The following is a 26,561-nucleotide window of genomic DNA, read 5'->3' as shown; positions in this document are numbered from 1 at the left end:
TGACGTAATGAAGATATGAACCAATGCCAGGGTATAACTGGCTCTCAATGGTGACGTAATTAAGATATGTACCAATGCCAGGGTATAACTGGCTCTCAATGGTGACGTAATGAAGATATGTACCAATGCCAGGGTATAACTGGCTCTCAATGGTGACGTAATGAAGATATGTACCAATGCCAGGGTATAACTGGCTCTCAATGGTGACGTAATGAAGATATGTACCAATGCCAGGGTATAACTGGCTCTCAATGGTGACGTAATGAAGATATGTACCAATGCCAGGGTATAACTGGCTCTCAATGGTGACGTAATGAAGATATGTACCAATGCCAGGGTATAACTGGCTCTCAATGGTGACGTAATGAAGATATGTACCAATGCCAGGGTATAACTGGCTCTCAATGGTGACGTAATGAAGATATGTACCAATGCCAGGGTATAACTGGCTCTCAATGGTGACGTAATAAAGGTAGGTTTCAGATGACATACATAGAGGCATTGCCTTTAATCCACCCGACACTGAAACATATCTTTATTACGTCACTATAGAGCGTCGCAGCCCCGCCCCCTTCATGACGACGTCAATGCATTTTTCTCATAGACATTTCAAAAAGTATTTATTTAAAGACGGTTATGCAATGCCAACTCGAGTCGTGACAACTCATGACAACAAACACAATATTTTGGACCAAACAGATAATTACAAAGAAGAAAAACAACAAAAGAAGTGTTGTAACCTGCCGTTTTTTTCTTCTTTCTAATTATTTGTTCGGCCCAAAATTTTTTGTTTGTTGTCATGATTTGTCAAGACAAGAGTTGGCTTTGTCCACGGCGTAAACGTCTTTAAATAAATACTTTTTGAAATGTCTATGAGGAAAATGAACGGAGAATCATTTCCTGGGCCCTGGTAGGAGGCGGGACTGTGACACTCTATTGAGAGCAAGTTTATACCCTGGCATTGGTACATATCTTCATTACATCATACGCAGCCACGGCATAAGCATAAAACAACCCAAGTAACCACAGTATACTGCTCATCAACTTACAACTTATATATACATACACTTATATATGTAAGTTGTACTGTTTATATGAAGATATGTACCAATAACAGGGTATAACTGGCTCGTAAGTTCGTAGCTGTTGACAGTACTTGCGTGCTCTGCTTGTGCACTAGTGGGCCATTTATGGCCCACTAGTGTGCAAAGCGCAAGTAGGCACTGGACAGAGTAGTAGGCACTGGACAGAGTAGTAGGCACTGGACAGAGTAGTAGGCACTGGACAGAGTAGTAGGCACTGGACAGAGTAGTAGGCACTGGACAGAGTAGTAGGCACTGGACAGAGTAGTAGACACTGGACAGAGTAGTAGACACTGGACAGAGTAGTAGGCACTGGACAGAGTAGTAGGCACTGGACAGAGTAGTAGGCACTGGACAGAGTAGTAGGCACTGGACAGAGTAGTAGGCACTGGACAGAGTAGTAGGCACTGGACAGAGTAGTAGGCACTGGACAGAGTAGTAGACACTGGACAGAGTAGTAGACACTTGACAGAGTAGTAGGCTCTGGACAGAGTAGTAGACACTGGACAGAGTAGTAGGCACTGGACAGAGTAGTAGACACTGGACAGAGTAGTAGACACTGGACAGAGTAGTAGGCACTGGACAGAGTAGTAGACACTGGACAGAGTAGTAGGCACTGGACAGAGTAGTAGGCACTGGACAGAGTGGTAGACACTTGACAGAGTGGTAGACACTGGACAGAGTAGTAGACACTGGACAGAGTGGTAGGCACTGGACAGAGTAGTAGACACTTGACAGAGTGGTAGACACTGGACTGAGTAGTAGACACTTGACAGAGTAGTAGACACTTGACAGAGTGGTAGACACTGGACAGAGTGGTAGGCACTGGACAGAGTAGTAGACACTTGACAGAGTAGTAGACACTTGACAGAGTAGTAGACACTGGACAGAGTGGTAGACACTGGACAGAGTAGTAGACACTTGACAGAGTAGTAGACACTTGACAGAGTGGTAGACACTGGACAGAGTGGTAGGCACTGGACAGAGTAGTAGACACTTGACAGAGTAGTAGGCACTGGACAGAGTAGTAGACACTTGACAGAGTAGTAGACACTGGACAGAGTGGTAGGCACTGGACAGAGTAGTAGACACTTGACAGAGTAGTAGACACTTGACAGAGTGGTAGACACTGGACAGAGTGGTAGGCACTGGACAGAGTGGTAGGCACTGGACAGAGTGCATTTCTAGTTATTTTCAGTGTCCTCCACATTCTGTCTAATCTCACACACATGAAAACAAGTCTAGTCCCGGCCTAATGAGTTGGGTTATGATCCAAGTTTACTGAAGTGTGTGTGTGTGTGTGTGTGTGTGTGTGTGTGTGTGTGTGTGTGTGTGTGTGTGTGTGTGTGTGTGTGTGTGTGTGTGTGTGTGTGTGTGTGTGTGTGTGTGTGTGTGTGTGTGTGTGTGTGTGTGTGTGTGTGTGTGTGTGTGTGTGTGTGTGTGTGTGTGTGTGTGTGTGTCAGTTCTACATGGTCTAGATCTGGACAGTGAACACTGTGTGTTTGACAACCAGAATGGAAACGTGACTCTGGTTCCTCTTCCTGACGCCACGTGTTCTGTCAACGGAGTGACGGTTACCATGGCTACGCCCCTCAACCAGGGTAGGTTACCATGGCTACACCCCTCAACCAGGGTAGGTTACCATGGCTACGCCCCTCAACCAGGGTAGGTTACCATGGCTACGCCCCTCAACCAGGGTAGGTTACCATGGCTACGCCCCTCAACCAGGGTAGGTTACCATGGATACGCCCCTCAACCAGGGTAGGTTACCATGGCTACGCCCCTCAACCAGGGTAGGTTACCATGGCTACGCCCCTCAACCAGGGTAGGTTACCATGGCTACGCCCCTCAACCAGGGTAGGTTACCATGGCTACGCCCCTCAACCAGGGTAGGTTACCATGGCTACGCCCCTCAACCAGGGTAGGTTACCATGGCTACACCCCTCAACCAGGGTAGGTACTGTTACCATGGCTACACCCCTCAACCAGGGTAGGTACCGTTACCATGGCTACACCCCTCAACCAGGGTAGGTACGGTTATTTGTGACCATGTCTCTATAATTCAGTCATCCTGTTGGGTCGTACCAACATGTTTATATGATTCAGTCATCCTGTTGGGTCGTACCAACATGTTTATATGATTCAGTCATCCTGTTGGGTCGTACCAACATGTTTGTTTATGTGTTTTCTATAATTCAGGAGCCGTCATCCTGTTGGGTCGTACCAACATGTTTCGTTTCAACCATCCTAAAGAGGCAGCCAGACTGAGGGAGAAACGCAAGGTACGACTTCTATAGACCCTTATGACTCCTGCTTGCAGCTATATTTATCACAAATGCAATTATTTGTGACCAGGTTCTGACTGAGAGACTGCCATCGCGCAAATTCCAGATTCCAGGAGAAAAAATTTTTTTTCTTCTTTTTTTTTGAATGAGTTAATATCACAGGCATGTATAAGAAAAAAATGCTTCAACATGTAGCTAGGTGTAATGTTAGAGACCACAGAAGACATGTAAATATGAAATAAATACTTAAACATGTAGCTAGGTGTAATGTTAGAGACCACAGAAGACATGTAAATATGAAATAAATGCCTAAACATGTAGCTAGGTGTAATGTTAGAGACCACAGAAGACATGTAAATATGAAATAAATACTTAAACATGTAGCTAGGTGTAATGTTAGAGACCACAGAAGACATGTAAATATGAAATAAATGCCTAAACATGTAGCTAGGTGTAATGTTAGAGACCACAGAAGACATGTAAATATGAAATAAATGCTTAAACATGTAGCTATAGGTGTAACCTTTCAAGCCTGTTTTCTCAACTCGCTGTTTCTCTGCAAGACATTACTCTATAAGCCATATCTCCAAAACTGGTGGGTCAAACTGAACAACCAATATGTCAATTTGAAGCTATGATTCCCTGCTTTCATATGACATGAAAAAACGAGAATTCAAATAAATCCAATGTCAGTCCCTCAGACAGCCCCTCAGTCCCTCAGCCCCTCAGTCAGTCCCTCAGTCCCTCAGTCAGTCCCTCAGTCCCTCAGTCAGCCCCTCAGTCCCTCAGTCAGCCCCTCAGTCCCTCAGTCAGTCCCTCAGCCCCTCAGTCCCTCAGTCCCTCAGACAGCCCCTCAGTCCCTCAGTCAGCCCCTCAGTCCCTCAGTCAGCCCCTCAGTCCCTCAGTCCCTCAGTCCCTCAGACAGCCCCTCAGTCCCTCAGTCAGCCCCTCAGTCCCTCAGTCCCTCAGTCAGCCCCTCAGTCCCTCAGACAAATGTGGTCACATTTATTCACGTCACATATTTTGTAGAGCTTGTATTGTATCCTGGAAAGGAGCCAGCTGAGGTGGTTCAGGGCATCTGGTTAGGATGCCTCTCGGGCATCTCCCTAGGGAGGTCCTCGAGGCACGTCCCACTGGGAGGAGACCCCGGGGCATCTGGTTAGGATGCCTCTCGGGCATCTCCCTAGGGAGGTCCTCGAGGCACGTCCCACTGGGAGGAGACCCCGGGGCATCTGGTTAGGATGCCTCTCGGGCATCTCCCTAGGGAGGTCCTCGAGGCACGTCCCACTGGGAGGAGACCCCGGGGCATCTGGTTAGGATGCCTCTCGGGCATCTCCCTAGGGAGGTCCTCGAGGCACGTCCCACTGGGAGGAGACCCCGGGGCATCTGGTTAGGACGCCTCTCGGGCGTCTCCCTAGGGAGGTCCTCGAGGCACGTCCCACTGGGAGGAGACCCCGAGGCAGACCAAGGACCACGTCCCACTGGGAGGAGACCCCGGGGCAGACCAAGGCGCAGTTGGAGGAAACACATCGACTCACTGGCCTTGGAATGTCTCGGGATCCCCCAGGAGGAAGTCACTAATGTTACTCTGGAGAGGGAAGTCTGGAGCTCTCTGGTGGAGCTGTTGCCCCCGCGACCCGACTACGGATCAGCGGTTGAAGATGGATGGATGGATGTATTGTGATTATTGTTATTGATGTTGTTCTCCAGAGCGGGTTGTTGTCCACCTTCAGCCTGTCCATGTCTGACCTGTCCCAGTCCTGTGAGAACCTCTCCACCGTCATGCTCTACAACCCTGGGTGAGTTCACTGTGTGTGTGTGTGTGTGTGTGTGTGTGTGTGTGTGTGTGTGTGTGTGTGTGTGTGTGTGTGTGTGTGTGTGTGTGTGTGTGTGTGTGTGTGTGTGTGTGTGTGTGTGTGTGTGTGTGTGTGTGTGTTGCTCGGCACGCAGCCTTTTTTTTACGGGCCGACAAATGGCCCCGGAATGTCTTAGTGTTAGTCTAGTTTTATTCGACTAAATGTCATAAGATTTTAGTCGACTAAATATACAGTTTATTTAGTCGACTAAAATTTATTTTGGCGGGCCTTGATGCCATCGCAATGGCTTATTTTACACTTGCTGAACTAATTGTAAAATGACTGGATCTCTTGTCCACTAGTCCCTTCCTAGTGGATCTCTTGTCCACTAGTCCCTTCCTAGTGGATCTCTTGTCCACTAGTCCCTTCCTAGTGGATCTCTTGTCCACTAGTCCCTTCCTAGTGGATCTCTTGTCCACTAGTCCCTTCCTAGTGGATCTCTTGTCCACTAGTCCCTTCCTAACATTTTAGTCTAGTTCTAATTTGACGACATTATCAGTATATTTAGTCTTAGTTTTAGTCGTCATAGTTTAGTTTCCATTTAGTTTCCATTTAGTTTCCATTTAGTTTCCATTTAGTTTTCATTTAGTTTCCATTTAGTTTCCATTTAGTTTCCATTTAGTTTTCATTTAGTTTTCATTTAGTTTTCATTTAGTTTCCATTTAGTTTCCATTTAGTTTTCATTTAGTTTTCATTTAGTTTCCATTTAGTTTTTGTCAGTGAAAAAAACACTGCTTCATCATGCATCTCGTTTTGGAATATTAACACTTACTTCTATAAATATATATACATACGCTTCTTCTTCTAAGGTCTAAAGAGAGATCAGACTTACCATATATATAAACGCTTCTATAAGGTCTAAAGAGAGATCAGACTTACCATATATAATAACGCTTCTATAAGGTCTAAAGAGAGATCAGACTTACCTTATATATTAACGCTTCTATAAGGTCTAAAGAGAGATCAGACTTACCATATATATTAACGCTTCTATAAGGTCTAAAGAGAGATCAGACTTACCATATATATTAACACTTCTATAAGGTCTAAAGAGAGATCAGACTTACCATATATATTAACGCTTCTATAAGGTGTAAAGAGAGATCAGACTTACCATATATATTAACACTTCTATAATTAAAGAGAGATCAGACTTACCATATATATTAACACTTCTATAAGGTCTAAAGAGAGATCAGACTTACCATATATATTAACGCTTCTATAAGGTGTAAAGAGAGATCAGACTTACCATATATATTAACGCTTCTATAAGGTGTAAAGAGAGATCAGACTTACCATATATATAAACGCTTCTATAATTAAAGAGAGATCAGACTTACCATATATATTAACCCTTCTATAAGGTCTAAAGAGAGATCAGACTTACCATATATATTAACACTTCTATAATTAAAGAGAGATCAGACTTACCATATATATTAACCCTTCTATAAGGTCTAAAGAGAGATCAGACTTACCATATATATTAACGCTTCTATAAGGTCTAAAGAGAGATCAGACTTACCTTATATATAAACGCTTCTATAATTAAAGAGAGATCAGACTTACCGTATATATATAAACGCTTCTAGAAGGTCTAAAGAGAGATCAGACTTACCATATATATTAACGCTTCTATAATTAAAGAGAGATCAGACTTACCATATATATTAACGCTTCTATAAGGTCTAAAGAGAGATCAGGCTTACCATATATATTAACCCTTCTATAAGGTCTAAAGAGAGATCAGACTTACCATATATATAAACGCTTCTATAATGTCTAAAGAGAGACTTACCATATATATTAACACTTCTATAAGGTCTAAAGAGAGATCAGACTTACCATATATATTAACGCTTCTATAAGGAAGTGAGATCAGACTTACCATATATATTAACACTTATGTAATTAAAGAGAGATCAGACTTACTTATATATATTAACACTTATATAAGGTCTAAAGAGAGACTTACCAAATATATTAACACTTATATAAGGTCTAAAGAGAGACTTACCAAATATATTAACACTTCTATAAGGTCTAAAAAGAGAGACTTACCATATATATTAACACTTCTATAAGGTCTAAAGAGAGACTTACCATATATATTAACACTTCTATAAGGTCTAAAGAGAGACTTACCATATATATTAACGCTTCTATAATTAAAGAGAGATCAGACTTACCATATATATTAACGCTTCTATAAGGTCTAAAGAGAGACTTACCATATATATAAACGCTTCTATAAGGTCTAAAGAGAGACTTACCATATATATTAACGCTTCTATAAGGTCTAAAGAGAGATCAGATCAGACTTACCAGCGTGAGGTACTAATGTAAAGATTTTACCTCACGGTTTTCGGGGGGGAAATGGAAGGTGCTGCTTTTCAGAGTAAAACCTGCCTCATCTGCTTGGCACTCCAGCGCCTTTATTGTGAAAGGTGTTAAAAGGAACCCTGGCTAATGAGACAAATATGCCTTAAAACATTATACTTGCTCTCTACAACTAAAATAAAAACATAAAAACACCTTAAATATTGTATTATTTCATAAATAGATAATCTTTCACTCAATAGGAGCTTATCCTGTCGCAAATTGATGATGTCATATGTCCATGTGGTCTAGCCCTATGGAATGTAAGGAGTGCATATGCTAATAAAAAGCAACGTTATGCTTCCTAAGGATAATATGAGCATCAAAAGCTCTGGTTCCGTCTCTATCCTTCTATTACTCTATGGCTGAACCACACACACATGGACATATGACATCATCAACTTGCGACAGGAGCAGTTCCTATTGAGTGAAAGATTCTCTATTTAAAATATTTAGTGTTTTTAAATTGTAGTTGTAGAGGGCAAGTATAATGTTACATCCTTTTAAAATGTAAGTTAACTCTTCCTGTCTGTCTCCATGTCTCTCTGACACACAGTCTCTTCTCTGACAGAGGCCCCGCCTGCCTGAGGTAGCCCCGCCCCCACAACATGTCCCATCCGTCTGTCCACTAGTCAATTAGTGCATGTCTCACTGTCCAGTGCCTGTCTCACTGTCCAGTTCCTGTCTCACTGTCCAGTGCCTGTCTCACTTTCCAGTGCCTGTCTCACTGTCCAGTGTCTGTATCACTGTCCAGTGTCTGTATCACTGTCCAGTGCCTGTCTCACTGTCCAGTCAGTGTCTCACTGCAGTGCCTGTCTCACTGCAGTGCCTGTCTCACTGTCCAGTCAGTGTCTCACTGTCCAGTCAGTGTCTCACTGCAGTGCCTGTCTCACTGCAGTTCCTGTCCCACTGTCCAGTTCCTGTCTCACTGTCCAGTTCCTGTCTCACTGTCCAGTTCCTGTCTCACTGTCCAGTTCCTGTCTCACTGCAGTTCCTGTCTCACCGTTTGTTGTTCAAAGCAAAGTAGCCTTTAGTTTACACTCTGTTGTGTTGTCGTGGTTACTGTGCACCGCGTTGTGGGCTTGTAGATCTACAAACTCATAACCACATTACTGTGCACCGCGTTGTGGGCTTGTAGATCTACAAACTCATAACCACGTTACTGTGCACCGCGTTGTGGGCTTGTAGATCTACAAACTCATAACCACGTTACTGTGCACCGCGTTGTGGGCTTGTAGATCTACAAACTCATAACCACGTTACTGTGCACCGCGTTGTGGGCTTGTAGATCTACAAACTCATAACCACGTTACTGTGCACCACGTTGTGGGCTTGTAGAGCGGCTACTGTTGCTGTGTGAAACAGTGCACGACGACGTACAAGTCAGCCTAACACTTCATCAGTCTTTTACTTAGACTGTGTGTGTGCGCACGTGTGTGTGTGTGTGTGTGTGTGTGTGTGTGTGTGTGTGTGTGTGTGTGTGTGTGTGTGTGTGTGTGTGTGTGTGTGTGTGTGTGTGTGTGTGTGTGTGTGTGTGTGTGTGTGTGTGTGTGTGTGTGTGTGTGTGTGTGTGTGTGTGTGTGTGTGTGTGTGTGTGTGTGTGTGTGCATTAATGAGCTGACAGTGAGCGGTCTGTGTTTGTACCTCAGGTTGGAGTTTGAGAGACAGCAGAGAGAAGAGCTGGATAAACTGGAGCAGAAAAGGTACAAGTTTGCATTTAACACATTGTGTGCCTCCCACGCAACACTTTCATTTAACACATTGTGTGCCTCCCACGCAACACTTTCATTTAACACATTGTGTGCCTCCCACGCAACACTTTCATTTAACACATTGTGTGCCTCCCACGCAACACTTTCATTTAACACATTGTGTGCCTCCCACGCAACACTTTCATTTAACACATTGTGTGCCTCCCACGCAACACTTTCATTTAACACATTGTGTGCCTCCCACGCAACACTTTCAAAATAGTAACCCAGGGTGGTACTTTTTACATTCATTTTTTTTTTACTTTTTTTTTTATAAAAAGAAAAAAGGCAAACATTTTATTTTTTGCTAAGACGTCCACAGACGTCTTGGGCACTACATAGCGGGATTTCCCAGGACGTCTGTGGACGTCTTGGGCAACCGTAATAACAATATTAATATTATTCTGCCCCTGCAAGGGAATTCATGTCGCTATAAACGATTGTAAAACATAGATTGGTTACGTAACCAACAACAGCCAATTAGCTACTACAAACGTTATGCAAAGCTCGGCCAATCACAGGAAGTTAGGTAGGTTACCCCGGAAGAATAATAATAACTAGAACTGCACTCTGTCGAGTGCACTCTGCACTCTGCTTTGCACACTAGTAGGCCATAAATGGCCTACTAGTGCGCAAGCAGAGCGCGCAACCGCTACAAACTGTCAAATCTCAGCTTCTCTGTGAAAGAACGTTTGAAATATTGAATTATTAGGTTTAGCTATTTGCTACGTGACGTATATGTTGACCAGTGTCGGGTGGATTAAAGGAAATGCCTCTATGTATATATGTATATGTAATTTGTAAGTTGATTAGCGGTATACTGTGGTTACTTTGCGTATGCCCCGTTTGATGCGTATGTATCGTAGCAGCATATGACGTCAGGGTATAACTGGTACAACTAGCTCTCAATGATGACGTAATAAAGATGTGGATTAAAGGACCCAATGCCAGGGTGTAATTGGTTTTCGATGGTGACGTAATGACGATATGTTTTAGTGTCGGGAGGATTAAAGGTAATGCCCCTATGTATACATGTATGTAATCTGACACCACTGCCATATCAAGCACAAGTAGTCATTACGTCATACGCTGGCACGGCGCATACGCATCAAACGGCGACATGGACGAAAACTATTACTTGCGCGCTCTGCTTGCGCAAGTAATAAAGTGTGACAATAACTTTAGTGTCTAATAATATTAGTGGCACTATTAATAACACTAATCAACAGGAGGATGGTGAAACAGATGGAGCTCAAGCAGCAGAGTGAGAAGGAGGAGCTACAGCGCCTCCAGAGGGAGGTGGAGGTACAGCGGCGCGAGTCGGAGGAGGTGCGTCAGCGCGTGCTGCGTCAGGAGGAGAGTCTGCGCATGCGCAGCCAGGACATGGAGCTGCGGCTGCGCGACCTGCTGGCGCAGAAGGAGCGCTTCGAGCAGGAGCGACAGCAGGAGGTGCAGGAGCGCGGCAGGCAGCGCCACAAGGTAGCGCTTAGCATCGGTGCCCATGCTTTTATTGTGATGTAGCCTCAGTACCCAGGCTTTTATTGTGATGTAGCCTCAGTACCCAGGCTTTTATTGTGACGTAGCATCGATACCCAGGCTTTTATTGTGACGTAGCATCGGTACCCAGGCTTTTTTTGTGATGTAGCCTCAGTACCCAGGCTTTTATTGTGATGTAGCCTCAGTACCCAGGCTTTTATTGTGACGTAGCATCAGTACCCAGGCTTTTATTGTGATGTAGCATCAGTACCCAGGCTTATATTGTGATGTAGCCTCAGTACCCAGGCTTTTATTGTGATGTAGCCTCAGTACCCAGGCTTTTATTGTGACTTAGCATCGGTACCATAGAGTATATAAAGGATAGAGACCGAACTGGAGCACTAGCCCCGCCCCCAAGCTATTCATTTCGATTCAATTCAATTCAATTTTATTAAAGTGTCAAATCACAACAAGTTGTCTCAAGACACGTTACAACCAACAAAGATCCACCCAGAGCAAGCAATATTGCGACAATGGTAACGAAAAACTCCCCTTTAGGAAGAAACGTCAGGCAGAACCCGACTCTAGGGTGGGCGGCCATCTGCCTCGACCGTGTCGGGGGAGAGGGGGGGGAGGGTAGAGGGGAATAGGAAGAAAGAATAGAAGAGAGATAGACAGGGTGGGCTCCATGGAGGGGCCTGGTCCACATCTGGTCCAGGTCGTGCACTGTGAGGCCGGGTCCACGGTCACACTTCTGGTGGGCTCCATGAAGTGGCCTGGTCCACGGTCACACTCGGCAGTCAGTTGGGGGTTAATATTAGAGGTCCACGGAACTGCGAAGTGGAGGACAAAAAGAGACTCCGGGGAAGGATTCCCCGGATGTTGGGTTAGTGGCAGGCCTTACTGGAGCCTATACAGTGTATATTACAAGCACTGCTGGGAGACAAACCCACACAAACAATGTACAATTATGGTATTTAGCAGACACACAACACAGGTGCGGGGTTTGGTGGGAGGTTCCCCTTACTCAGTTCTCACCCTTATGACTTTATCGGGTGAGCGAGTACTGGAGACAAGTCTAGCTATAGGCTTTGTCGTAGAGAAAGGTTTTCAACCTAGTCTTGAATGTGCAGAGCGTGTCAGCACCACGGACCGAAGCCGGGAGAAGGTTCCACAGCTGAGGTGCCTGGGACCTAAACGCCCTGCCTCCTATTGTAACTTTTGATATTTTTGGGACAGTAAGCATTTTTGCATACTGTAAACGCACTGGTGTTCTATTTGGTTTGTAGGGATCGATGAGTTCTTTGAGATATTGTGGTGCCTGACCATTGAGAGCTTTGTAGGTGAGGAGAAGAATTTTGAACTCTATTCTGTATTTAACCGGGAGCCAGTGTAGAGAGGCCAGTGAAGGAGTGATATGGTCTCTTCTTCTGGTACCTGTCAGCACACGCGCCGCAGCATTTTGAACTAGCTGTAGGCTTTTCAGAGACTTACTTGGGCAGCCTGACAATAGCGAGTTGCAGTAGTCCAGCCTTGAGGTAACAAATGCGTGGACAAGTTTTTCTGCGTCATTTTTGGACAGGATGTGCCTAACCTTTGCAATATTACGCAGGTGAAAAAAGGCAGTCTTTGAGATTTGTTTGATGTGAGATTTGAAGGACATATCTTGATCAAAGATAACTCCCAGATTCTTTACAGTGGCCTTGGAGGCCAAGGTAATGCCATCTAGGGAAAAGTTCTCGTCGGCTAGTTTGTCTCTTAGGGGCTTAGGGCCAATAATGATAACTTCCGTTTTGTCAGAGTTGAGGAGTAGGTAATTACGGGTCATCCAACTCTTTGTCTTTAAGACATGCTTGAAGTTTGACTAGTTGGTCCGTTTCGTTCGGTTTCATCGATAGATATAGTTGAGTGTCGTCCGCGTAACAGTGGAAATCTATAGAGTGTTCCCTGATGATGTTACCCAGAGGGAGTATATATAAAGAGAAAAGTATTGGTCCAAGCACAGAGTCTTGTGGAACTCCGTATTTGACCTTTTCACGTGTTGAGGATCCATCATTGACATTAACAAACTGAAATCGGTCAGACAGATAGGACTCGAACCATTTCAGTGCGACATCCTTGATGCCAACCAGGTGCTCCAGTCTCTGTAGCAGGATGTGGTGGTCAATAGTGTCGAATGCAGCACTAAGGTCCAGCAATACCAGTACAGAGAGGAGGTTATTTAGTCCTTGGGCCCAGAACAGAATTTTCACTAGTGAGGGACATTCAAGGTGGCAAATGCTATCATGTTTTTTTTAAAAGGTCTATATCCCTAGATAATATTTCAACATGATAGCAGTTCCCAAGTGGTAGCTTAGTTGCAGTTATCAGCCTTCAAAGACACCAACCATAGATTCACAGAATGAAAAATCTCCTAACTGTTTTTTGAATAAAACATGTCATACAGAGGGAAAAATTAAGAAGTATATGTCTTTCACTCACTTTAATCAATGAACATCATCATAATCATCACTGTCATATCAATATCAATTCTTCAGTATTCATCATCTTCATCATTATCATCACATAATCAATCAGTTTCACTTCATCTTCCTCCTCTTCCTTCTTATTGCTGCAGGTTTGTAGCTTGCACATTTCTGTGCACTTTAATTTGTTGGCAATGCAGGAGCAATCTGAAAGCTTGCAGGTCCGTACACACTTGCAGGCCATAAGTTCCAGCACGGCCATCTGTGCTGGTGGCCTAAAATAAGCATACCTTATAAGAATAAGAGATGTCATATCAGTTAGGAGCCTAGAGTTTGAATGGACAGGTATCAGACAGTCAAATGAGAGACATCGAAGAGGAAGGACGGGTGGGGAAGATCAACATATGGAATGTCAGAACAGGTCAGCTCTAGTTTTGAAGCTCCATATATGCAGATCTAGGTGATGATCCAGTCTTCTCCATGTATGGCTATCCAGGGTTTGATGAGGTCAGTGTATATATGGAGACGGCCATATGATCTTTGGTTATGATCAACATAACCAAAGTCATATAGTCCTCTTCTGGTTGGACAGCATTTTGAGTATGACCTTGCTCTCTCCTCTGAATAATGTCCACAAGGCCTCCAGTGACATTCGTGATGTGAAGTGCATTATCCACCCAATGGCACAGGGATCTGATTCTTATTGAACATGAAATGTACATAAATTCTTGTCTTTTAGAGGGGAATCAGAGGGGACGTACTTGCATATCACATTGAGAAAAGAAAGGTGAAGTTCCCCAAGGCATTGAGGGAATTTTGGATTACTGGCTTTTATCTTCCTCCAGGATTTTATTGTAGTAGCATGGCCTGCTGCTCATGCTCTCAACCAGCTACGCTGACTCTGCACATGAACCGTTCTAGTTGGGAAATAGGACATGTGTGCTTCTACAGCCCTATTCTTGTGCTTTGCTTCTAGTATATGCCTTGTTGGGGCCATATACTTTATATGTGCCTATTTCCAGGCTCCATCAAGCCAACTATCTTCTAACTATGGTGTTGCGTCCAAGCTTATCGGTCTTCCAGTGATCATGCAGTTGATCCGTTGTCTGCTTCAAGACTGTTATCAGTGTTTGCCATTCATGAGGTAGAGCTGCAATCAAATGCAATGCACGAAGACCTCTGTGAAAGGCTTCTCAGATGCCAGGATTGAGTTATATGCTGACCAGATAGGGATATCCAGATGTGGTGGAGGTAAGACTGCTGTTTCCTCAGGTCTTTCAGAGGGCAACTGGTTATTTCAATAAGTAGTGACTGCTAAGCCCTCAGGGACATCTTGCTAGGAACCCCATGAGGGTGACAGGTCATTGCCCCAGGATTAAAGTAATCAAGGTTACATTTAACTTAATTATGACAAGACATTATTGTATGGACATCAAAACAGACTTTAGACTGTAAGATCCTTCTCAATAAATGTAAAGCAAAACATATAGCTATTTATGGGTTTCAGCCTAATTATTTCATAATTTACGCAAATATGCTAAATGACAAAAGGTTGAATAATTTAGTCATGGCAAATTTCAGGACATGTATAGACTCAGAGTCTAAGAGAGACTAATAATCTTTGACTAAATGTGAAAAATGTAGAAATATCCTTATTTTGACCTCAATTCTTTCACGACTTAGATTAAATTTAGACTTAAATTTGCATAATGGGTGGCATGATTGCACCATGGTAACAGATTAATTTCTAAACATCACAAACATAGACTTAGACTCTTAGATCACCTTTCTCTAAGTTAAGTGAAGCAAAGTTATAGTCATTTCTTGTTTTTGGGAATAATTAGCTAATTATGCTAATTTATTACTATTATAGGCCTACATGTTTATATACTTTTATAGCATACTTTTATATGTCATAGAATTTGTGTGTGTGTGTGTGTAATTATAAGTGTGAATCAAACTCAATTGTAACATATACCATCTACAGTAAACTGCACAAAATCCTACTCTGCATATAATGGGAGTTAATGAGGAAACAATGATTGTCCCAAAAAAGTATTAAAGCTACTCATTTGAAAATGCTATCATTGCGAACGCAGTGAGCATTTACTATGAGACCCAGCAGATCATGTCTGTCTGTCTGTCTGTGTGTGTGTCTGTCACGCTGTAACACCACCCGCCCACCACCAGAGGGCGCAGCTGTATCACACACAACAACACACACACACATGCACGCACACACACACACACGCACGCACGCACGCACGCACGCACGCACGCACGCACGCACGCACACACAAAACTTAACTTAAAAAAAACTTAACTTAAAAAAAAACTTAACTTAAAAAGGAAAAACTTAACTTAAAAAGGAAAAACTTTAAAAGGAAAAACTTTAAAAGGAAAAACTTAATAAAACCTAAACTTAAAAAAAACTTAACTTAAAAAATCTTAAAAAACACAAAAAAAAGAACTTAAAAATAACCTTAAAAAATAAGGAATTTATTCTAATTGTTGTTTTTGCAATTTACGAGCTGCGTTCGCTTCCCGCGTTCGCGCGTTTTACTTGTGTCTCAAAGTACTTATATGGACCCAACAAACAAAATGGTAGCAAAGAGATTTTGCCACCAAAAATGTCCCTCACTTCTGGTCTGGCCCATGGACTAATTATCTGCTGCAGTCAGGAGGTCATTTGAAACTCTCAGCAATGCCGTCTCAGTGCTGTGGTTAGCTCTGAAGCCTGACTGAAAGCCTTCGAATATATTGTTGTTATGTAGAAAGTCACATAACTGTTTGGCGACTGCTTTCTCGTGGATTTTGGAGAGAAATGGAAGGTTTGATATGGGTCTATAGTTAGCTAGAATGCCTGAGTCAAGAGTAGGCTTTTTGAGAAGAGGTTTGATTACAGCTACCTTAAAGGATTGTGGCACGTAGCCTGTCACCAGGGACATATTGATCATATTGAGCAGGGATGTACCAACCGGGGGCAGGAGCTCTTTGAGTAATCTAGTTGGAACTGGATCCAGGGGACATGTCGTTGATTTTGAGGAAGTTATCATTGAAGTGAAATCAGAGAGCTCGATTGGGGAGAACCTGTCCATATATATATATTTGGGTGTGCGGCCATCTCTGGGACCACCATATTTGGGGGCAGTCCAGTGGGGGCCGAGAGTAGTTGTAGATCAATTTGATCTCTGATAGTTCCTATTTTGCCATTGAAGAAACTCATGAAATCGTTACTATTGAGAGTTGTAGGGAGTGTCAAAAAGGAACTTGGGGTTACTTTTGTTTTCCTCTATTAGGGATGAATAATAGGTGGCTCTGGCATTGTCGAGGGCCTTTTTGTATATTTTTAGGCTATTCTGCCAGACTATACATGATTCTTTCCGTTTGGTTGAGCGCCATATTTTTTCAAGTTTGCGAGACGTTCGCTTGAGATTTCTAGTTTCCGAGTTGTACCATGGGGCTAGCCTTTGTTGCTTTATTACTTTCCTTTTCAGGGGAGCGACAGAGTCAAGTTTCATTTTAAATGAGCTTGTGACACTATCAACAAGGTGATCGATTTGAGAAGGACTACCGAGTTGATGGCTGATGGAATTGTTTCCTTGAACTTATTTACAGCGCTCTCGGATATACTTCTGCCGAGGACATTTTTGTCCAGTGGTGTATAATCCATCAATGTAAAATCGAAAGTTATCAGATAATGGTCAGAGAGGTCACGATTTTGTGGGAAAACTATGAGGTGCTCTATTGTAATACCATAGACCAGAATGAGGTCAAGGGTATGGTTGAGAATGTGGGTAGGTTTATCTACACACTGAGAGAAACCGATTGAATCAATCAATGAGATGAATGCTCTATTTAGGCTATCAGTTCCTATGTCCGCGTGAATATTTAGATCACCGATTACGATGATTTTATTAGACTCAAGGACTAGACTTGATAAAAATTCAGAGAACTCAGATAGAAATTGTGTGTAAGCGCCGGGAGGGCGGTACACTGTAATGCCTATTAGGGGCTGTATTGATTTCCAGCTTGGGTGTGAAAGGTTGAGAATCAAGCTTTCAAATGATTTGTAGGTGGCTTTGGCTCTAGGACTAATTGTTAGGCTTGAATTGAAGATGGCAGCAACTCCACCTCCAATTTTACCATTGTCTCTGGGGATATGGGCATTGGTGTGACTTGGTGGGGTGGCTGTATTTAAACTGACATATTCTTGCTCACCCAGCCACGTTTCAGTCAGACAAAATAAGTCAAGACAATTGTCTGATATGATTTAATTTACCAGTGTTCCTTTTTTGCGTAGAGATCTAATATTTAGAAATCCACATTTGATATTTGTATTTTGTGGTACTACTGTATTGGTCTTGATTTGTATCAAGTTTGTATGTACAGCTCCTATTTCCTTTGGTTTGTTCAGCCTATATGGTTTGTTCAGCCTGTACAGAGACTGTATAGTTTGTATAGACTGTATAGTTTGTATAGACTGTATAGTTTGTATAGTTCTATTTTGTAGGTGGCTGCACTGGAGGAAGCACAGAGAGCTGTGTAGGACTGCAACTCTGCTTCCTGGTCCCAACTCTGGGTGGTCATAATGAATCTATAAAATAGTCCATATTTCTAGAGATGAGCTTTGCACCGTCCCAAGGTGGATGTATGCCGTCTCTCTCTATCAGACCAGTATTCCCCTCAAAGGTTTCCCAATGATTTATAAAGCTCACGTTATTATCTGGACACCACCTAGACAACCAGCGGTTGAGTTGTCTCATACGGCTAAACATGTCCTCATTAATCATGTTTGGCAGGGGACCAGAGAAAATTACGGAGTCCGACATTGTCTTTGCGAATGTGCAAACTGACTCAACATTTATCTTCGTAATCTCAGATTTCCGAAGTCGTGTGTCATTGCCTCCGCAGTGGATTACAATCCTATCATAACGATTACATTTACTTTTAGCAATAAGTTTCAGATTTGATTCGATGTCGCCCGCTCTGGCCCCGGGGATGCATTTGACTATGGTTCCTGGAGTCTTTAATTTCACGTTTCTCATTATGGAGCTACCGATAACCAGAGTTGAGTTCTTAATGACACGACGCCGTTGCGTGCCATCAAGTGGAACTGAAGTGTCACTGTCACACTCAACGGGTGTAGCAGCGAGTGGGGAGAAACTGTTTGAAACGTGAAGTGGTTGGTGTCCCGTGTGCTTATGTTTACTTCTACGCTTCCGACCAGTAGCAACCACCCAGCCGTCCTGGTCCTGTTTGTGGGAGCCCCGACCAGCCGTGGTCGGTGACCGCGGATGGTGGTATGCTCCCCGTTTGCACCGCTAGCTAGAATTGTTTCCAACTTGCTGAGCCTCGCCTCCAGCACCGCAAACAGGCTGCACTTGTTACACACGTCCGAAGCAACAAAGGCGTCAGGGTTGTAACTATACATATTGCATACGGCGCAGGAGAGAGGGCTAGAGCGAGAGGCGAACCTGCTGGGAGGGAGGGGGTGGTGGTTGTGGTAGAAAGCCATCGCAATCGCTCGGCCAAGCCGACAGAAGGAGACGGTCGTTCCGCCAAACAACCAACCCGAGCAGCGATAAGATCGCCACAAAGTAGGATAATTAACAGTGATAGCGTGTGTTTGAATCACAGCAGCGCAGTATAATAATGTTTGCCGTTCGTGCTGCTGACAACTCAGCCGCCAGACAGCATACAGGCAACACAGGAAATGACGTAACAGGCTTACCGTCTGCGAAAAGGGTCCGATGTCCGAGAAATGTTGGCTGAAAACCCACTGAGCAACTTCGATGAAGTTGCTCAGTGGCGTTTTGAAGCACCCGGAAGACTGCCGGAAGTACCTCCTCCGGACCTCAAATTTGAGGTCCGGGGTGACGTATGGGTGACGTAGGGAGTGATGGTCCTACGTGTTAAAGCACATTACATTACATTACAGTCATTTAGCAGACGCTTTTATCCAAAGCGACTTACAATAAGTGTATTCAACATAGGTAGGGAACAAAAACTACTAATCATCAGAAGTCTTTAGTGCATTTTCTGCAAAAACAAGCAACCAAGAGTATACCTAGCGCTAAGGTAAAAGTGCAATATATCAGCTACCTATTTCCTTAAACAGATGAGACAAAATAGCTAAATCACATGAGCATGAGCTAAAACAATTAAGTGTATCGACTAAACAAGATCCAATAAACAATACAACAATAGAAAACAAGCGTTCGTACAACTAGTTAACAACAAGTAGGTCAGGCAGAGAGGAAGGGTAGTGTTTCCTGAAGAGGTGGGTTTTCAACCTGCGGCGAAATATGGGCAGTGACTCTGCTGTCCTAACATCAGTGGGAAGTTCATTCCACCACTGTGGGGCCAGAACAGAAAAGAGTCGTGACCGTGTGGATCGGCCAGAAGGACCCTTGAGTGACGAGGCAATCAGTCGCCCCGAGGTGGCAGACCGAAGTGGTCGGGCAGGGGTGTAGGCATCGACCATAGCCCGGAGGTAGGAAGGAGCTGTTCCTTTCACTGCCCTATAGGCTAACACCAGGGTTTTGAACTGGATGCGAGCCGCTACGGGGAGCCAGTGTAGAGAACGGAGAAGGATGGTTGTGTGGGAGAACTTGGGGCGGTTGAACACCAGACGAGCCGCAGCTTTCTGAACAAGCTCCAGAGGTCTGATGGCAGATGCCGGAGCACCAGCAAGGAGGGAGTTGCAGTAGTCCAGGCGGGAGATGACGAGAGCCTGGATGAGCACCTGGGCTGCCTTCTCCGTGAGGAAGGGGCGAATCCTCCTGATGTTGTAGAGGAGGAATCTGCAGGACCTTGTCACTGATGCGATGTTTGCCGAGAACGTCAGTTGATCGTCCAGGGTCACACCCAGATTCTTCGCAGTCCGAGTTGAGGTCACCACAGCATTATCAATGGTGATGGCCATGTCTCGGTGCGGACAGCCCTTCCCCGGGAGGAACATCAGCTCGGTCTTGTCCAGGTTGAGCTTCAGGTGGTTTGTCGACATCCACGCCGAGATGTCAGCCAGACAAGCAGCAATGCGTGCCTCCACTTGGGTATCAGAGGGGGGGAATGAGAGGATCAGCTGGGTGTCATCGGCATAGCAGTGGTAGGAAAAGCCATGGGAGTGGATGACAGCACCCAGAGATGTAGTGTAGAGAGAGAAAAGAAGAGGACCCAGAACCGAGCCTTGGGGAACCCCAGTTGTGAGCCTGTGTGGTTCTGACACAGACCCTCTCAGCATCACCTGGTAGGAGCGACCCGTCAGGTAGGATGCAAACAGGGAGAGTGCAGAGCCTGAGACACCCATCCCCTCGAGGGTGGAGAGGAGGATCTGATGGTTCACCGTGTCGAACGCTGCAGACAGGTCCAGGAGTATCAGGACGGAGGAGAGAGAGTTCGCTCTAGCGGCATGGAGCGACTCCGTCACTACCAGCAGGGCAGTCTCTGTCGAGTGACCCACTTTGAACCCAGACTGGTTGGAGTCCAGGAGGTTGTTCTGGTGGAGATAGGAGGACAGTTGTTTAAAGACAGCACGTTCGAGAGTTTTAGATAGGAAGGATAGAAGGGAAACCGGTCTGTAGTTCTTGATCTCAGAGGGGTCAAGTGTCGGTTTCTTCAGGAGGGGGGTGACTCTGGCAGTCTTGAAAGTAGAGGGAAAGTAGCCAGATGTCAGAGAGGTGTTAATAAGGTGGGTTAAGAAGGGAAGAAGTTCAGGTGCAATAGACTGCAACAGAGTGGATGGGACCGGGTCCAGAGAGCATGAGGTGGGGCGACTAGAGGTAACAAGGAGAAGGACCTCGTTAGGGGAGAGGGGAGAGAAGTGGGATAGAGAGGGGATGGGGGGGGGGAAGAGGAGTAGATGAAGGTAGAGAGGGGGGGGTGGCAGGCAGACGGGTGTGGGTAGTGCGCAGGCACCAGCCGGGGGAGGAGGGAAGGAGGATCGGATATCGTTCACCTTCTTGTCAAAGAAGTTGGCGAAATCGTCAGGGAGGAGGGACGAGGAGGGAGGAGGGGGTGGTGGTTGTAGGAGAGAGGAGAAAGTTTCAAAGAGTTTTTTAGGGTTGGAAGCAGAAGCCTGAATTTTAGTGCAGAAAAAAGCAGCTTTAGCAGCTGATAGAGAGGAGGAAAAAGTAGAAATGAGAGATTGGAAGGTGAGAAGGTCCTCCAGGAGGTTGCCATTTCTCCATTTGCGCTCAGCCGCTCTCAGGCTCCGTCTCTCAGTCCGCACTGAGTCCGACAACCAGGGGGCAGGTGGAGTTTGGCGTGTAGGCCTGGTGGTGAGGGGACAGAGATGGTCGAGAGAAGAGGATAGAGTAGAGAAAAGAAGATCTGTGGCGGTATCAGGGGATAGAAGAGCAAAGGATTCAGGGGCAGGGAGAGCAGAGAGAACAGAAGAGGAAAGATCAGTGGAGGAAGGTGAGCGAAGATTGTGACGTGAGGAAATCATGTGGGTAGGGAGGGGCTGTGAGGGGAGAGAGGAGAGAGAGAGTAGGACATGAAGTAGTGATCAGAGAGTTTCTTACCCTTTTCACTGGAAAGAGGAGTGACAGACAGGTTAGCAATAGAGCAGCCTCTGGTGAAGATCAGGTCCAGTTGGTTGCCCGCCTCATGGGTAGGAGGAGATGGGGAAATAACTAGGTCAAAGGCGGCGAGAAACGAAAGTAGTGGGTCTAGCTGCTTCTCAGTCGGGAGGTTGAAGTCACCCAGAAGGATTAATCCAGAGCCATCGACAGGGAAGTGGGAGACTAGATGGTCCAGCTCCTCCAGGAAGCCACCAGCAGGGCCCGGTGGGCGATAAACAACTGCAATGGTGAGCTTGACTGGATGAGAAACAGTGACCACATGAAATTCAAATGAGGTAGGAGAGAATTGTGACAGTGAAACAGGAGAGTATTTCCATTTTCTGGAAATTAGCAGACCAACCCCACCACCTGTCCGCACGGCTCTGGGAGTGTGAGAGAAAGAGTACACATCTGACAGAGCCGCGGGCGTAGCAGTGTTTTCTGGTCTGATCCAGGTCTCAGTCAGAGCAAGGAAGTTAAGGGAGAGCAAGGATGCGTAGGCTGAGATGAAAGCAGATTTGCCTTCCACCACAGCCGAGTGGCAATTCCAAAGCCCTCCCGTTACCACTTGCTCGACGTGAGTTGAAAGAGTAGGATAGATGAGATTAGTTGTGTCGCGACATCTGGGTGTAACCCAGTGTTTGTGTGACCCCCGGGAAGAAGAGAGGACAGGAATAGGAAGAAAACACTTTGTAGATCACTGAACATATACTACAATACACTACTATATCTATCACACTACTATATATGTCACTAATCAATGATACAGCTTATCGTTCAGTGACTAAGTCGGACTTTGACAAAGTCGCCTGTCGCCTTTGTTCGCCTGGCCAGTCGCCTGTCGCCTTTGTTCGCCTGGCCAGTCGCCTGTCGCCTTTGTTCGCCTGGCCAGTCGCCTGTCGCCTTTGTTCGCCTGGCCAGTCGCCTGTCGCCTTTGTTCGCCTGGCCTTAGTTTGCTGGACGCCGCTTAAAAGCTGACGCTTTCAGCTGGTGGTATAAGGCCACTTCAACTGATTGCTAATCGTCTGCCAGGAGTGCTGGCTAAACCACACACTTCACAAGGCAATCAAGTGGGCTATACAGGGTGAAACTACTTATCAATTGGCCTATACAGGGTGAAACTAATTACACTACTACAAAGTGCCACTAGCCTACTGCTTGAAGCACACAAACAATACAACTATAAACTACAGACTACCACACAAGCTAATAATACAGTACTAATAGAAAAGCACTTAGAGTACCACTACTAGCAGCTTGCTAAATTACAAAATAATGCTACTTACTCTACAAAATAATGCTACTTACTCAACTAGACAGAGGTCAGGAGCTCAGTTCACTTCAAATGTTGGTTACACGGGTAACGCACGGGTCCGCCTGCAGTCCTTCCTCTTACCACTAGGGCCCAGTGCTTCAACGTTGGAGCGCCTCACTGGCCCCTTGATCGGTACCCATGCTTTTATTGTGATGTAGCATCGGTACCCAGGCTTTTATTGTGATGTTGCCTCAGTACCCAGGCTTTTATTGTGATGTAGCATTGGTACCCAGGCTTTTATTTGATGTAGCCTCGGTACCCAGGCTTTTATTGTGATGTAGCCTCGGTACCCAGGCTTTTATTGTGATGTAGCCTCGGTACCCAGGCTTTTATTGTGATGTAGCATCGGTACACAGGCTTTTATTGTGATGTAGCATCGGTACACAGGCTTTTATTGTGATGTAGCCTCAGTACCCAGGCTTTTATTTTCGTTATCATTCGGCTCAAAAAATTAAAGCCTGGTGGAACGAGACCTGGTCTAGGAGTGGGAGTGGACTATAGTGAAGAGGGGGCGGGACTATAGTGAATAGGGGGCGGGGCTAGATGAGTGGGAGTGAAGTACAGTGCAGAGGGGGCGGGGCTAGATGAGTGGGAGTGAAGTACAGTGCAGAGGGGGCGGGGCTAGATGAGTGGGAGTGAAGTACAGTGCAGAGGGGGTGGGGCTAGAGGAGTGGGAGTGGGAGCTTCTAGGTAGTGGGTGACCTCACGTCAAGGCAGTGTTTAACCCATTGCAGGGCGCCATCTGGAGGCTAAGGCCTCATACAACATTGATGCATGCTAGATGTAAACAAAGGGTAAGTGTCATGGCCGCCCCAATGCATTTCCAATGGAAGTCACATGGTTTGACACATTTTTTTTGTACGGCTTTCGGCTGTGTTTTGACTGCCCCCCTCCCCCTCATACAACAACAATGTTGTGTCAAACCATGTGACTCCCATTGGAAATTAAGCGAGCTTGCATCAGTAAACAAGTCTCATGCATCAGCCATACAACAATCTGTTGTGAAGGTCTGAGTGAGGCCTAAACCCGGTGGTGTTGCCAGAATCCAATAGAAAACTACTGTTTTTTTAGACTGCTGTTAACTCTATTATTATGATGGTTGTTGTAATCAGGGTCAGGTGGATGAGGAGATCTAATGATTGTTGTAATCAGGAGGATGAGGATATCTAATGATTGTTCTATCGTCAGGAGGAGGATCAGATCTACAGATCTACTCATCAGGAGGAGGATCAGATCTACAGATCTACTCACCAGGATGAGGATCAGATCTACAGATCTACTCATCAGGAGGAGGATCAGATCTACAGATCTACTCACCAGGAGGAGGATCAGATCTACAGATCTACTCATCAGGAGGAGGATCAGATCTACAAGGAGCTGCAGAGACTGAGGAAGGAGAGCGAGGAGCAGGAGGAGCGCCTGGAGGCAGAGAGGAGGAGGCTGGATGAGCAGGAGAAGGAGCAGGTAGACTTTATTGAGTGGTGCAACCACTCCCTTATGGAGCTATGTGTGTGGCTGGGTGGGTGGCTGGGTGCCTGCCTGGCTGGCTGGGTATGAGCACGAAAACAGCATGGTTGTTTTTCACCACCTGTGCGCAACCTAACACACACACACACACACACACACACACACACACACACACACACACACACACACACACACACACACACACACACACACACACACACACATATTAACTGTATATATGATGATTTCGGGTGTGCCAGTACAGTACAGTGACAGTACAGTAGAGGGACCGGCACACGGTAACTCTTTCATTTCTCAACCGTTTCGGACGCGGGGTGGCACGCCGGAACCGGGGCGACACCCTGGGTGCGTTCCCGTGGGTCTGGAACACCCCCCCCCCCCCCCCCGGGAACCCCCACACGGAGTTACACCACTCACTTCACACGGGTGTGATTTTATTATTATTACTATTACTATTATTATGATGAGAGGAGGCTGGATCAGGCAGGAGAAGGAGCAGGTAGACTTTATTATTATTATTATTATTAATAAATAAATGCTAGCGGTCTAAGTGACAGTCTAAGTCTAATCACCCTCAGTTTTATGAGGTGGGGGGATCGTCCCCTCCACCTTTATGAGGTGGGGGGATCGGCCCCTCCACCTTTATGAGGGGGGGGGGGATCGTCCCCTCCACCTTTATGAGGGGGGGGGATCGTCCCCTCCTTTATGAGGGGGGGGGGGGGGATCGTCCCCTCCACCTTTATGAGGGGGGGGGGATCGTCCCCTCCACCTTTATGAGGGGGGGGGGGGGATCGTCCCCTCCTTTATGAGGTGGGGGGATCGTCCCCTCCACCTTTATGAGGTGGGGGGATCGTCCCCTCCACCTTTATGAGGTGGGGGGATCGTCCCCTCCTTTATGAGGTGGGGGGATCGTCCCCTCCACCTTTATGAGGGGGGGGGGATCGTCCCCACCTTTATGAGGTGGGGGGATCGTCCCCTCCTTTATGAGGTGGGGGGATCGTCCCCTCCACCTTTATGAGGTGGGGGGATCGTCCCCTCCTCCTTTATGAGGTGGGGGGATCGTCCCCTCCTCCTTTATGAGGTGGGGGGATCGTCCCCTCCTTTATGAGGGGGGGATCGTCCCCTCCTCCTTTATGAGGGGGGGGGGATCGTCCCCTCCTTTATGAGGTGGGGGGATCGTCCCCTCCACCTTTATGAGGGGGGGGGATCGTCCCCTCCTTTATGAGGTGGGGGGATCGTCCCCTCCTTTATGAGGGGGGGGGATCGTCCCCTCCTTTATGAGGGGGGGGATCGTCCCCTCCTCCTTTATGAGGGGGGGGATCGTCCCCTCCTTTATGAGGTGGGGGGATCGTCCCCTCCTTTATGAGGGGGGGGGATCGTCCCCTCCTTTATGAGGGGGGGGGATCGTCCCCTCCACCTTTATGAGGGGGGGGGATCGTCCCCTCCTCCTTTATGAGGTGGGGGGATCGTCCCCTCCTCCTTTATGAGGTGGGGGGATCGTCCCCTCCTCCTTTATGAGGGGGGGGGGATCGTCCCCTCCTCCTTTATGAGGGGGGGGGGGGGGATCGTCCCCTCCACCTTTATGAGGGGGGGGGGATCGGCCCCTCCACCTTTATGAGGTGGGGGGATCGGCCCCTCCACCTTTATGAGGTGGGGGGATCGGCCCCTCCACCTTTATGAGGTGGGGGGATCGGCCCCTCCACCTTTATGAGGTGGGGGGATCGGCCCCTCTACCTTTATGAGGGGGGGGGATCGTCCCCTCCACCTTTATGAGGGGGGGGATCGTCCCCTCCACCTTTATGAGGGGGTGGGATCGTCCCCTCCACCCCCCCCGTGGGGGGGATCGTCCCCTCCACCTTTTGAGCAGAAGAAAAGGAAAAAATTGTCAGGCAGC

At 46.1% G+C, this 26,561-nt stretch overlaps 1 protein-coding gene across 6 annotated transcripts in view; it reads left to right on the top strand.

Moving 5' to 3' along the window:
- The window catches only part of kif16ba (kinesin family member 16Ba), a 101,800-nt gene that overhangs the window by 32,112 nt on the left and 43,127 nt on the right, over positions 1–26,561 (top strand). For all 6 annotated transcript variants that reach the window (XM_079500061.1, XM_079500060.1, XM_079500059.1 and 3 more), the window contains exons 15-20: positions 2,546–2,683; positions 3,282–3,364; positions 5,078–5,166; positions 9,255–9,308; positions 10,586–10,835; positions 24,368–24,643. In XM_079500061.1, coding sequence (XP_079356187.1) covers positions 2,546–2,683; positions 3,282–3,364; positions 5,078–5,166; positions 9,255–9,308; positions 10,586–10,835; positions 24,368–24,643 — 890 coding nt within the window. The remainder of the gene's footprint in view (positions 1–2,545; positions 2,684–3,281; positions 3,365–5,077; positions 5,167–9,254; positions 9,309–10,585; positions 10,836–24,367; positions 24,644–26,561) is intronic.

Source organism: Electrona antarctica, assembly GCF_951216825.1.
Source record: "Electrona antarctica genome assembly, chromosome: 4".
Classification (NCBI taxonomy): Eukaryota; Metazoa; Chordata; class Actinopteri; order Myctophiformes; family Myctophidae; genus Electrona; species Electrona antarctica.
Note: the sequence above shows the minus strand (reverse complement) of the source record. Positions and strands in the feature narration are given on the sequence as shown.